Source organism: Podarcis cretensis (assembly GCF_951804945.1).
Source record: "Podarcis cretensis genome assembly, chromosome: 14".
In the NCBI taxonomy this organism is placed as follows: domain Eukaryota; kingdom Metazoa; phylum Chordata; class Lepidosauria; order Squamata; family Lacertidae; genus Podarcis; species Podarcis cretensis.
The window spans coordinates 39,700,130-39,713,557 of NC_137183.1; the positions used below are offsets into that span (position 1 = coordinate 39,700,130).

Genomic DNA, 13,428 nt, shown 5'->3' on the forward strand with positions numbered 1-13,428 from the left:
TGCAGCAAATATGATTTATTGGATGTGGGTTGCTCAAGATGACTTACTCACAACTGAATTCTGCAGAGCAGTCAAGGAACTGCTGGCGGAGGCTTTCGCGAGGACTGCTGCATCGCACAGCACATGCTGAACTGAGTTCACAAGGTGGAAGGCAGGGAGCACTAGAGTGCCAGCGTCCTGCTGGTACTTCTCTGCTCTTTGGGTGTGTGTAAACTTCTCATTTGTCCTGCCTGAGGAAGGGAGCAGAAACACCATCTGGTCGAGATCCTAGCCTTCGAAAAACTGAACAAAGGGCTAAAAAAACCCCACCAATGGGTGGACCACTCCAAAGCAGACACTGCAGTCACTCATACAGAAGGCAAATGCTGTTGCAGACAATGCGCTGTGTTCTGCCCAAATCCAGCCCCTCTGAGTCCGTCGCTTTCCGAAAAGCCTTCCCCCACCCTGTTCAGCCTTCTCAAAATCTGCCCCGTTTCCTGGCCAGCTTCTCTCGCTTCTCTTGGTGCGGCGAGGAAGATGCTGGGTGCCAATCGATTCCAGCCTCTGCTTCCGTTTCAGGAGCTGCAAGCGGACGCCCCAGCCAAGATCTGCCGGGCGATGTCGGCGAGCGCAGGAAATGCCAGGCTCTTGGGAAATTCCTGGAGGAAGTCTCTGCCTTGTTCCAAGCTCTGGCTGAGCTGGGGGTCCAGGGGCACGCACCCTGTGCAAGAAGGTGGGGTTGCAAAAAGGCAGGAGAGGTTTAAGAGGGAAGAGGGAGAGAAGGTGAAAAGAGGAACGACGGGCAGGCTCTCCCATCTCCCATCCTACCTGACAACAGCTGTATACTGACCAGCAATGAAGCTCTAAGTACAGGGATGGGGAGCTTGTGGGCCCTTCAAAGGCTGTGGGGTTACACCTCCCATGATCCCTGACCAAGCTCCATGCTGGCTTGGGCTGATGGGAGTCCAACGACAAATGGGTCACAGGTTCCCTGTCCCAGCTGCTCCTGGGGTTGTATCCAGCTAAGAGATCAATTTCTTTTCTAGAGGGTGAAAGTCGAGACTAAAACTGAAAGATTCTGCTGCTACAGTGGGAGAGGAAGCCCCTTTGCAGAGGACGTGAGTCATCTGGCACAGGGCTCAGCAGCTGTTTCTGACCCTTTGAATCACTGTGAGTTCGTACTGAATTGAAATTAATTGTTTGATTAATTTGTTTTGGGGTGGTGTGGGGTTTTTTTTGCCTTATGGAGTTGTTGAGATGATTATAAACACTGTAATGTTTGCTAATTTTAATGTTACTGTCATTTGCTAATTTTAATGTTATTGTCATCATTGTGACCTGCTTTGAGCTCAATGTGGTTGCAGGAGAAGCAGAATTTGAGTATTCAATCATCAACTCAGTTTTCCCAGAGCAGTTCCTCTAGGTGGCTCCTCTAACTGACTCCATCTATTGCAACTCTGACCTCCTTTGCTTTGGATCTGTCCCGTGATGCCCCTGTCAAGATCCAGACTGACACAGCCTTATGGCTGGGATATTTCTTAACCGTATTTAAAGTGTTATGTGGATATCAAAGTCACAAGAAAGCAATCGTCACAACTTTTAATGCTCTCCTTGAGGGTACTCCGGATAAACTCACCTAGGAATGGGACCTCGGCATGCTTGGCCAGCTCCTGTCCACCTCCTTTGGAAAAGACATTGGTACATTCCTAGAACAGAAGAGGAAGCTTAGAGGAAAAGTGGGAATAAAATTCATCAATTCATATAAATACAGTGATACCTCTAGTTGCAGACACAATCCGTTCTGGGGTGCCATTCACACCCTGAAAATTCTGCAACTAGAGTGCCGCTTCTGCGCATGAGGTGAAACCCGGAAGTATACACTTCTGGGTTTGCCGCGTCCGCAAGCTGAAAAGAAGCAACATGAACCTAACGCAACACAAGGTATGACTGTACGTATTTATATACCACTATATCATAAAAACAGCAAAGCAGTTTACAATAATATCTATTGTAATCTATATAATATCTACAATAATCTCTATTTAAAATAAAAATGTGAAAATTTAAAATCAGAGACAATCAATTAACTATTATGGAAATATTTTTTTCTTAATTTGCCTGGTAGCATAGGAAAGAGGCATTTAAACAGAAGGCAGAAACAGAGAGCACCTACTGACTCTCTATGGGCAGAGTATCCCATAGGATTGGACCGATAACATGAAAGGCTGTTTTGTGTTGATGCCAAATGAGCGTCGCCACTTCAGGGGACAACCAAGGATGCTTCTGCAGATGCCCTCAGTGTCAAGCTGGGTGAAAAGCCAGTCCCTAAGGTACCCTAGACCCAAGCTGCTCAGGGCTTTGTAAATTAACACAAGGAACTTGAACCTGGCTTGGTAGCAGATGGGCAGTCAGTGCTGATGTTTTTAGCAATGTTGTCTGTCAGCTGTCCCCATGAGAGTTCTGGCCACTACATTCAGCACCACGTGGCAACTTCTCAACCAAGCCCAAGGGCAGCCCCACATGAGCGCATTGCAGTAATCCAGTCTGAAGGTTACTAATGCAGGGACTACAGCTGTCGAGCTATCAGGTATATGTGAATGCCCTCTACTCACTCTCCCTGTCCTGAGTACCCCTTTCTTATTGGGGCAGCCTAACCCAAGACATTTCCCGCCTTCTGGTCAAAAGGAAGGGAAAGAGGAGGGAAGAATGTTCTCCGCTGTGGTGCCAAGCATTTTCCCCTCTCTAATGCTCCCTTCCTCTTAATGCTGTGCTCCTGATGAAGATCCTCACACTCAAAGCTTCTCTTGATACCAGGAACGTCTAAAGGATGCTATCTGAGCAACAGAAGCTTCCCACTTGGGCAAAAATGCAGGAGGAATTTCCTTTAGGATCACAGTATCGGGAGTCTTGACTGGTTTTCCACCCTGCACCTGGTATTTACTTTCCAAAAAGAAAAAGACACATGAAATGTCAGCTTTATCTCTCACAAATATCATGCCATAAGGTTTGGCCATTAGCAATTATTTCCCTTGGGAAAGCAGAAATGCTTGGAGAAGCTCCACCAGAGGGTACAACCCTAAACTTGCACCTGCAATCAGGTTTTTAAAAATTCACTCCAATGGCCACCAATCTCAGCTCTTAATAAATTTGCGCACGCTGAGCGTAACCCAGCCTCTTACCAAACAGTGCGGGCAGACGAAGCCGCTCATGTTCTCCACGATCCCAAGAACCCGTAAGCCTGTCTTCTTGCAGAAGGTCAGCTCTCGCCTCACGTCCCCCACAGAAACAGCCTGAAGAAAGAAGACAATCTTGAGTAATATGGTGGTAATAGGGTGGCAGCAGGAAACAAAGCTGAGCAATAGGCAAACAGGTCTGGCAAAGTGAGCAACCTTTTCAGTGGCCACAAATGTGTTATTTTCAAAGCAAATCTCAAAACTGTAGAGAATTTTCATATGATACTGGCAGCTGCCTCGTACCAAGTCAAGCTGCATTGGTTCTTTGATCCAAAGCTGTCAAATGCACCAGCGAGTGTTTAGCAGCAATTTCCTTGGAAGCTGAAAGTTGAGTTGGATGCATGGCTGGTTTGGACACAGGAATCTGCCTTATGCCCGCAGGTCCTTCTAGCTCTGACTGGCAGCAACTCTCTAGGGTTTCAGGAAAGTGTCTCTTCCAGTTCTACCGGATGCCATGGAATAGACCTGGGACCTTCTGCACACAGAGCAAATGCTGTACTACTGTGCTGCAATGGATGTGGTTGTCAAACCCTATGTTTTAAAAAACTAATAGCTGTGTTGTCATGATGGACAGGTAGTTTATAACTAATCTTTGCAACAGATGCTGAGTACTGTATTGTACAAGCCAACTGTAGCGCAGGGGAGAAACTTTATCCAAAAACATCTCTTGTGGCTATAAGAGCACCCCCTGGTGTCTATACACAGCTACAAAAATTGTCTTTGAGAAATTACACCTAGAGCACACTGATTTTCCCCCCTATATAAAATGATTAAAGCCAATATTTTCAGGGTCCTCAAATAAAATTTCCAGTATCCTGCAGTGCCAGGATGCTAGTTTGTGTTCATCTGAAAGTCTTCGTGATTTGATGTCCCCAGCAGAATGCTGAAGGGCAACTTTGGAGAGAATGGCCCAGAACCCAAAAAAAGCAGTAACTGATGCTATAATCAGAAGCACCCCAAGCGACTTATGTTGGAAACTACCTAGAAGTATGTAACATGAGAAAATAGATAGCTAAGATGTGGAACCATAACATATTTTATGAGAACAGGACAATGGTTAAAAAAGGGGATAAATTTAGGGGGAAAGGGAATCATTTAGTGAATTTTAGAGACACAAATAGCCAGTTTGCAATGAATGCTATGACAAACCATGGTTTAGTGCAAACAGCCAATTGTGTGGGTTCCCGGAGTGAAGATCATAGGCACAGAGCAACCATTCCTGCCTCATCTCCTGGTCTTGCTGCCGCCCTGCTATATGGGGTCAAGTCATTGTTCAGCTTTTGGCTACAAGGAGTAGGGCAGCAGCAGGAGTGAGCGAGGAACTCGCTCCAGGAACTTGTACATTGGTTTGTTTGTACTAAGGCATGGTTTGGCTCATATTACATACAGAGTCAGTTTATTGACACCAAGCCCACATTTATACTTTATGATGAATTCAGAGAAATCATAGTAGAAGTTGGCATTTTCAATCTAGAGCTTTCAAAAAGCTACACATATAATGCATGAAGTTTATTTAGGTGCACCTTAAGTTTCAATTATAGGCACTTCCAGTTTAAAGATTTGTAGGTGTGTAATTAGCTGCATGTGCACGTGTGTGTGTGTAGCTATTATTATTATAGTTGCTTTGTTCCTATTATTTGTCACTTTTGTACAGGTGCGTAATAGTTTTTTTTAAATTAAAAATTGCAGGGAAACCGAAGAAATTTTAAAAGACAAGAAAAAGAGAGAAGTCATCTTTACCTGCGGTGTTGTAACAAGAATTGCCCCAAGAGGCTTATAAGGCCGAAGGGATTCTACGGTGGAGATATGCTCATCGGATGTGCCAGGGGGTGTATCCACAATCAAGAAGTCAAGTTCTCCCCAGGTGACATCAGAGACAAACTGCTTGATCAAAGCTATAAAGAAATATAGAATGGGAAAATATATTGGACTGCATCCAACTAAGTTCTACTGAGCAGCCCCACTGAAATGAATGAACCTGAGTTAGTCATGTTCATTCATTTCAATGGATCTGCTCCAAATAGAACTTAGCGTTGGAGGACCCACACAGACACAATTCACACAATAACCCCGTGGTGACAGGAGCAGGTCCCCCACCTCCCCTGTCCTGGATGAAGACAGGAAATGGGCGGAGGCAATGGGGGCGTGGCCAAAGACTGGTCTGCCTTAGGTCACATTAAAGCAGTGTAAACCTCCATGTCATTTGCTCACTTCTTCTGGTGACATTGCTATCTGCAGACCCCGTCCATACAAACCTGCCCAAATCTTAAGGATCTTCCAAAGATGCGCTTATTTATGTCCCACCAATATCAGAGGCTCGTTTGCACAGGACAGGAGGAGACTTGAGAGAAGGCCTCTTAATGGCTATGTTCAAACTCTGGAACTCCCTTGCAACGGAGAACTAACAATCCCTTTTTAAAAACCGACCTGCAATTTAATCAAGTTTCCTTTGTTGATACTTGTTTTAAATTGGCAGCTGTGATGTTGTTGTTTCTAATTGACTGTTTTTTCCTGCTCTTGTTTTGTTTTGTTGCCGCTTCTTGATTATGGTTGCGAGCTGCCCCTGGGGTGCCATGCAGAAAGGCGAGGACTAAATAGCATGTATTTTCTGAGCACATGGCCCCAAGCAGGGATTTCAAAGGGATTCAGAAGGACGGTGGTGACACTCATTTAGAGTCACCCAAGTCACTTGCCACCCATGTAGACCCTGTGCTAGTCCTCTGTCCTCCCGCAGGAGCTGGGAGCTGCCGGCTGGATGCACAGAACAAGAGGTCATGAAGGAAAAACAACACGGCAGAACTGTATCTCCCAGTGCATGTTCAGAGTGTGAAGAGCTAACTTGGAGCACTGTTGCCTGGAGGAGATTCTTACACATTGTAGCCGGCACACTTGGAAACAGGGACGTGTGCTACCCATTTGCAAATAGGTCACTTGCTTTGCTGCCCGGGGGGGCGGGAGGGGGGACAATAAACCTCCAGGCAACTGAGTTCAAAAGGTGGTTGTCCCCAAGACCGACTGGCTTAGGCCAAATATCACTAACAGGGGCACGCAGGTAAGTAAACATTTGTATCTTCCATACCATTTTTCTTTGGTCCTCTCCATATTACGGCATCGTCTGGCTTTTCCAGAAGGAAGCCAATGGACATGACAGCAATGCTTTTGTCTTGGCCAACAAAGACCGGTACCCAGCCACCGTCGCACTGGTGAACATCTCGGTCCTGCACATTGAGCATGCGCGGGATGCTGGGGCCACAGAGGTCTACGTCCAGGATCCCGACCTGCATTTGGAAGACAAATGGGGAGGCCCTGTTCAGTAAAAAACCCCAAAAACTAACCCCCCCCCAAAAAAAGCAACTTGCAAGCCCAGCGTATAAAACCTTTCTCTGGACATGGCACAGCAGGCCAAGGAAAGGTAGGTGAAAGCTGCAGGAGGGGATAAAGTTGAATTCTATCACTGTAACATTCTGCAATGGTAGGCAATCAAGTCCTTCAGCGTAGCAGCACTGATGACCAGGAAGGGGGTGATTTGCCTCCACATAAGGGTGCTGGATCCCCTTCATGGATCACTGCCTTGCCGTGGCGAAGGGGCTTGAAGAACTCAGAGAAGCTATGAACTATGCCGAGCAGGGCACCCAAGATGAACAGGTCATAGTGGAGAGTTTTGACCAAACGTGATCCACCTGGAGGAGGAACCGGCAAGCCACTCCAGTATCCCTGCCAAGAAAACTCCATGGACAAAGACAACAGGCATATAAAAGTTATGACGCTGGAAGATGAGCCCCTCAGGTCGGAAGGCGTCCAACATGCCACTGGGGAAGAGCGGAGGGCAAGTACAAGTAGATCCAGAGCTGATAAAGCGGCTGGGCCAAAGCCGAAAGGACGCTCAGTTGCGGATATGCCTGGAAGCGAAAGGAAAGTCCAATGCTGTAAAGAAAAATAATGCATAGGAACCTGGAATGTAAGAACCATGAACATGGGTAAGTTGGAGGTGGTCAAAAATGAGATGGCAAGAATAAATATTGACATCCTGGGCATCAGTGAACTAAAATGGACGGGAATGGGTGAATTCAGTTCGGATGACCATCATATCTACTACTGTGGGCAAGAAACCCGTAAAAGAAATGGAGTGGCCCTCATAGTCAACAAAAGAGTGGCAAAAGCTGTACTGGGATGCAATCTCAAAAATGATAGAATGATCTCGATACGAATCCAAGGCAGACCTTTTAACATCACAGTAATCCAAGTTTATGCACCAACTACTGGTGCTGAAGAAACTGAAATTGACCAGTTCTATGAAGACTTACAACACCTTATAGAAGTGACACCAAAGAAGGATGTTATTCTCATTATAGGGGATTGGAATGCTAAAGTAGGGAGTCAAGAGATAAAAGGAACAACTGGCAAGTTTGGCCTTGGAGATCAAAACGAAGCAGGGCAAAGGCTAATAGAGTTCTGTCAAGAGAACAAGCTGGTCATCACAAACACGCTAGCCGGAATTAAGATTGCCGGAAGGAATATCAACAACCTCAGATATGCAGATGACACAACCTTGATGGCAGAAAGTGAGGAGGAATTAAAGAACCTTTATTGAGGGTGAAAGAGGAGAGTGCAAAATATGGTCTGAAGCTCAACATCAAAAAAACGAAGATCATGGCTACTGGTCCCATCACCTCCTGGCAAATAGAAGGGGAAGAAATGGAGGCAGTGAGAGATTTTACTTTCTTGGGCTCCATGATCACTGCAGATGGTGACAGCAGCCACGAAATTAAAAGACGCCTGCTTCTTGGGAGAAGGGCAATGACAGGCCTAGACAGCATCTTGAGAAGTAGAGACATCACCTTGCCAACAAAGGTCCGTATAGTTAAAGCTCTGGTTTTCCCAGTAGTGATGTATGGAAGTGAGAGCTGGACCATAAAGAAGGCTGATCGCCAAAGAATCGATGCTTTTGAATTATGGTGCTGGAGGAGACTCTTGAGAGTCCCATGGACTGCAAGAAGATCAAACCTCTCCATTCTTAAGGAAATCAGCCCTGAGTGCTCACTCGAAGGACAGATCGTGAAGCTGAGGCTCCAGTACTTTGGCCACCTAATGAGAAGAGAAGACTCCCTGGAAAAGACCCTGATGTTGGGAAAGATGGAGGGGGCAAGGAGAAGTGTTCTCAAAGCTACCAGCAAAAACAAAACAATTATGTGACGACTTGGAATAATATTAAGAGAGACCTCGAAGTGTGGAGTAGGATGAAATTATCTTTTTGGGGCAGAATTTCTTCAATTAAGATGAGTGTGCTTCCAAGGATGTTGTTTTTATTTCAAATGATCCCAATAATCAAGGGGACAAAGATCTTCAGAGATTGGCAAAGAATGATTTCAAAATATATCTGGCAGGGCAAAAAGCCACAAATACAATTTAAACTATTAACTGATGCGAAAGAAAGAGGTGGCTTTGCCCTGCCGGACCTGAAACTTTACTATGAAGCATCCTGTCTCTGGTGGATAAAGGATTGGATAACACTAAAAGATAATAAGCTACTGGACTTGGAAGGGTTTGACAATAGGTTTGGCTGGCATGCCTATTTATGGTTAGGAAAGAGGAAAGCTCATAAAAGTTTTGCCAACCACATTTTCAGAGGTGCCCTTATAGAAATATGGGAAAGGTACCAAAACATTTTGGAACCAAATGTACCACATTGGTTATCCCCACTGGAGGTCATGAGTGTCAAAAAGATGAACATGAGAGAGGATTGGGTGACTTATGGAGACATTGTAATTAAAGAAGGGGCGAAATGGAAATTGAAGCCATATGAACAAGTTAAAAAATATGTATATGATTGGTTGCACTACTTCCAAACAAATGGTATGTTTAAGAAGGATTGTAAAGAGAGGAAATATATTGAAGGAGAGTCTAGATTTCAGAAAGAAATAATTAATAATGATTATAAGGTATTGTCAAAAATGTACAAAATGTTACTGGAATGGCAAACAAAGGACGAAGAAGTTAAATCAGTTATGATACACTGGGCCAGGGATTTTGGTTATAATATACAGTTAGCAGATTGGGAGAAGGTGTGGAAGGAAAATATGAAATTCACTGCATGCATGACGATAAAGGAAAATATTATGAAAATGGTATATAGATGGTATATCACTCCCGTAAAATTAGCAAAAATGTATAAGACATGTAACAAATGTTGGAAGTGTAAAGAGAGGGAAGGGACATTTTATCATATGTGGTGGGAGTGTAAGAAAGTAAAAGGCTTCTGGGAAATGATATATAATGAGTTGAAAAGGATGTTTAAATATACGTTTGTGAAGAAACCAGAAGCTTTCTTGTTAGGAATTACAGGAAGAGAAATTAATAGAAGTGATTATAAACTTTTTCAATATGCGGTGACTGCGGCAAGAATTTTAATGGCTCAAAAATGGAAACAAGAAGAATTACCAACATTGGAAGAATGGAGACGGAAATTAATGGACTTTGCCGAACTAGATAAACTGACAGGAAAAATTAGATACCAGAAAGATCACAAGTTCACACAGGACTGGAGAAAGTTTACGATTTATCTGGAAAATATTTGTGATGAACAGACAACGCTAGTTGGATTTAAAGAGGCTTTGTGATGAGAAAGGGTATTGTGAGAGGGATAAGAGTTGTAAAGATTTACTAACTGGCAATACAATCATAAAGGAAATGTGAAATAAATATAAAATTATGAGGATTGTGGAGGGAGCGGGGGGAAGTCCAAAAGAATTTGATATTATAGTGGATGTGAATGTGTTATTTAAATCTGTAAAAGAAAATTTTTCTAAAAAATTAATAAAAAAAAAAAAAAAGAGAAGAGAAGACTCCCTGGAGAAGACCCTGATGTTGGGAAAGATGGAGGGCACAAGGAGAAGGGGGCGACAGAGGACGAGATGGTTGGATAGTGTTTTCGAGGTTACCAGCATGAGTCTGACCAAGCTGCGGGGGGCAGTGGAGGACAGGAGTGCCTGGCGTTCTCTGGTCCATGGGGTCACGAAGAGTCGGACACGACTAAACGACTAAACAACAACAACAAGAAGGGTGCTGGCCTGGGATGAAAACTGCTCTGCCTACCTCACAACTCTTACCTACTTTAATCCTCCTACCCTTGATCCCTGATAAAATTGGTGTGGTCTTGGAGGACTAAAATTTTTGCTTTTTGGGTGGGGAGGGGAGGCTGGATTAGATTCCCAGGCTGGTGTGTGTGTGTTTACCTGCCCTGGCCTTCAGAATGTGCAGATCAGATCAGTACAGCCATATGTAAAGGTAAAGGGACCCCTGACCATTAGGTCCAGTCATGATTGACTCTGGGGTTGCGGCGCTCATCTCGCTTTATTGGCCAAGGGAGCTGGCGTATAGCTTCCGCGTCATGTGGCCAGCAAGACTAAGCCGCTTCTGGCGAACCAGAGCAGCACATGGAAACACCATTTACCTTTCCGCTGGAGCGGTACCTATTTATCTACTTGCACTTTGACGTGCTTTCGAACTGCTAGGTTGGCAGGAGCAGGGACCGAGCAACGGGAGCTCACCCCGTCGCAGGGATTCAAAACCGCCAACCTTCTGATCGGCAAGTCCTAGGCTCTGTGGTTTAACCCACAGCGCCACCCACGTCCCTATGTACCTACCTACAAAACCAGGAAATGGCGCTTGCTGGAAGCAGCTCATTAGTTAGCCGATCGCCAAAAACCCCTCCTACCTCCCATTCCCGTTGAGCCTCCTCTTTCTAGGCATAGCTGTCAACTTTTTCCTTTTTTTAAGGGAAATTCCCTTATTCCGAATAGGATTCCTTGCAAAAAAGGGGAAAAGTTGACAGCTATGCTTCTAGGCATCCATGACAGAGCGGTCCATGAATAGGCAGCACACTAGAGGCTGGGGAAGGGGAACATCTGGTTCTAGTGTCATGAGGGAGAAAAATGTTTCCCTATTCACTTTTCTATGTGATGCATGATTTCATACACTTCATAGTGTCATAGAATTGTAGAGTTGGAAGGGATCCTGTGGATCATCTAGTCCAATCCCCTGCAATGCAGCTGTCCCATACAGGGATCAAACCTGCAACTATTATGCCACATCTTACCATGCCTCCCCAAACGTTGCAACCTTTTTCTCAAGGGTTCAGCTCCATCTCTTCTGAGCTCTTTCCCAAATGAGACCATGGGGAGGGGACCTGAACCTGGGACTACCCATGGACTGAACCTCTGATGTTTCACTGGGTTACAGTTCCACATGGAGGCCTTACCTGTCCTTACCATGGACTCTCTCCTTAGCCTCCTATCTCCCCGGATAGTCCTGGGCAAATTCATTTCCAAGCAGGCCATGTCAAGCCACATGGGCCTCTGGGGAGGGAGCAAGTCAGACAGGGAGGGGAGTGAGAGGCAACGTGATGGAGGCGCAAATTTTCCAACATGGAATTTTATCCCACTGCTAGATTTTTCCACTTCCATATCTAAAAAACACAGTTTCGTAAACATTCATTAGTAACATAATGAATGGATACAAACCTGTAAGGTTTTGTAGACAGTTTCAGGGATATAATTAACTTTTCCCCCTCCAGGTGACTCTCCCTATGGAGCACCCAGGCCCATACAGTAAATTTAAATGCTTACCTCCTTTGGGTGTGTGTGTAAAAATTAATGTTAAACAGTGTCGCTGTCTGACCGTGCTAACAGCACTGCGTAGGTGTTGGTATCGGAGTTGGTGTTCAAAACCTTCTAAGTGTGGATTTCAGCAACAATTTACCCAGTGAAATTGTCCAGTGGTGTTTTTTTTTTTAAAAAAAACATATTTTTATTAAAGGTTTCTTAGTTTACAAAAATACATGCATGGTCTCTTTTTTTCAAGCTGCATTTTCTACAGATCAGTTTCATTTGTTGTGATACAGTAGTGTTACATACAGTGTTAGGTTAGGAAGAAAAGAGGGGGAGAGGGGGGAATGGTGAGTGGGGTTGGGTGACAATGCTTCTACAGTGGTGCCTCGCAAGACGAAATTAATTCGTTCCGCGAGTCTCTTCGTGTTGCGGTTTTTTCATCTTGCGAAGCACGGCTATTAGCGGCTTAGCGGCTTAGAAAAAGGGTGGGGAAAGGAAAAAAACTCGCAAGAACTCGCAAGACGTTTCGTCTTGCGAAGCAAGCCCATAGGGAAATTCGTCTTGCGAAGCACCTCAAAAGATGGAAAACTCTTTCGTCTAGCGAGTTTTTCGTCTTGCGAGGCATTCGTCTTGCGGGGCACCACTGTATTCTTCTACTTAGTGCATGTGTGGGGTTTTGTGTCAGCGTCACTTGTGTGGGTTCTCTTACTATTTGCTTGTTGTATTTCCTTGGTGGTGAGAGAGGTTGGGGGTGGCCTAGGGTGTGGTTGGTTGTCTTTGGTTGGCTGTACTGAGATTTGCTTTTGTGTGTGAGGGCGGTATTTGTGTGTGTGTGGTTTTTTGGATCAGGTTAGCCAGATTGATTCGTATGCTGTCAGCGGATTCTTGTTGCTGCGCCCAGTGTTTATTTGAGGACCCATGAAAGCCAGTGAGCAGTGACCCGAAGTCTGGAATGAATGAGAATGTAGCCCTGTCCACTCATTTCTTGTCTGACTTCATCCAGTTCCCAACTGGCCCACCCAGGGAGCTGACAGGAGTACAGCAGACTCCCCCTGAAGCCCCCTCCCCATTGCCTAAACACCTGGAAGAATGAAGAGGTGGGCCATTGGGAACTCAATAGAAGGGGAGGGTCAAAGACCACAGCCTGGCCCATACCTCTCACGTAATGGGGACCTCATGAAGGGAAGCACCTGAAACCCTAAACCCACACAGTTAATCCCCTTTGTCTCTCTTCCTCCAACCTAAGTTTCCATTTACCAACTCTAATTCTGTTCTGTCTTCCAACTCCCTGACCCCATACTCCATGGGCTCTCCCACTTCCCTTCAAACATACAACATAAAGAGTGGATAAAATACCAGTAACACTGAGTCATTTCAATGGTGTAATTAACTCCCCGCACCCCAGCAAATACAGCTAATTTAATTTCTTAGCCTGGGGGGTGGGAACAAGCTGAAATTAACGTTACAGTTTTGAGGGCCTTCGTTTTTGCTTCTTGAGATGTAAACAATGTTCACAAGCATATAGTGCCAAGTGGTCATGTTCTTAGATATTTCTAGTTATTCCGAACCCCCCCCCTAAAACCCAAAACTAAAACTAATTTGCATGTAAA

General features: G+C 45.0%; 1 protein-coding gene across 1 annotated transcript in view; it reads right to left on the reverse strand.

Moving 5' to 3' along the window:
• NUBP2 (NUBP iron-sulfur cluster assembly factor 2, cytosolic) overlaps positions 1-13,428 on the reverse strand; it is a 20,268-nt gene continuing 6,840 nt past the window's right edge. Inside the window, exons 3-7 of the mRNA XM_079952448.1 lie at positions 6,292-6,490; positions 4,953-5,107; positions 3,159-3,269; positions 1,616-1,685; positions 1-700 (exon numbers count right to left, since the gene is read on the reverse strand). Of these exons, the coding sequence (XP_079808574.1) occupies positions 555-700; positions 1,616-1,685; positions 3,159-3,269; positions 4,953-5,107; positions 6,292-6,490 (681 nt within the window). The 3' untranslated portion in view covers positions 1-554. The remainder of the gene's footprint in view (positions 701-1,615; positions 1,686-3,158; positions 3,270-4,952; positions 5,108-6,291; positions 6,491-13,428) is intronic.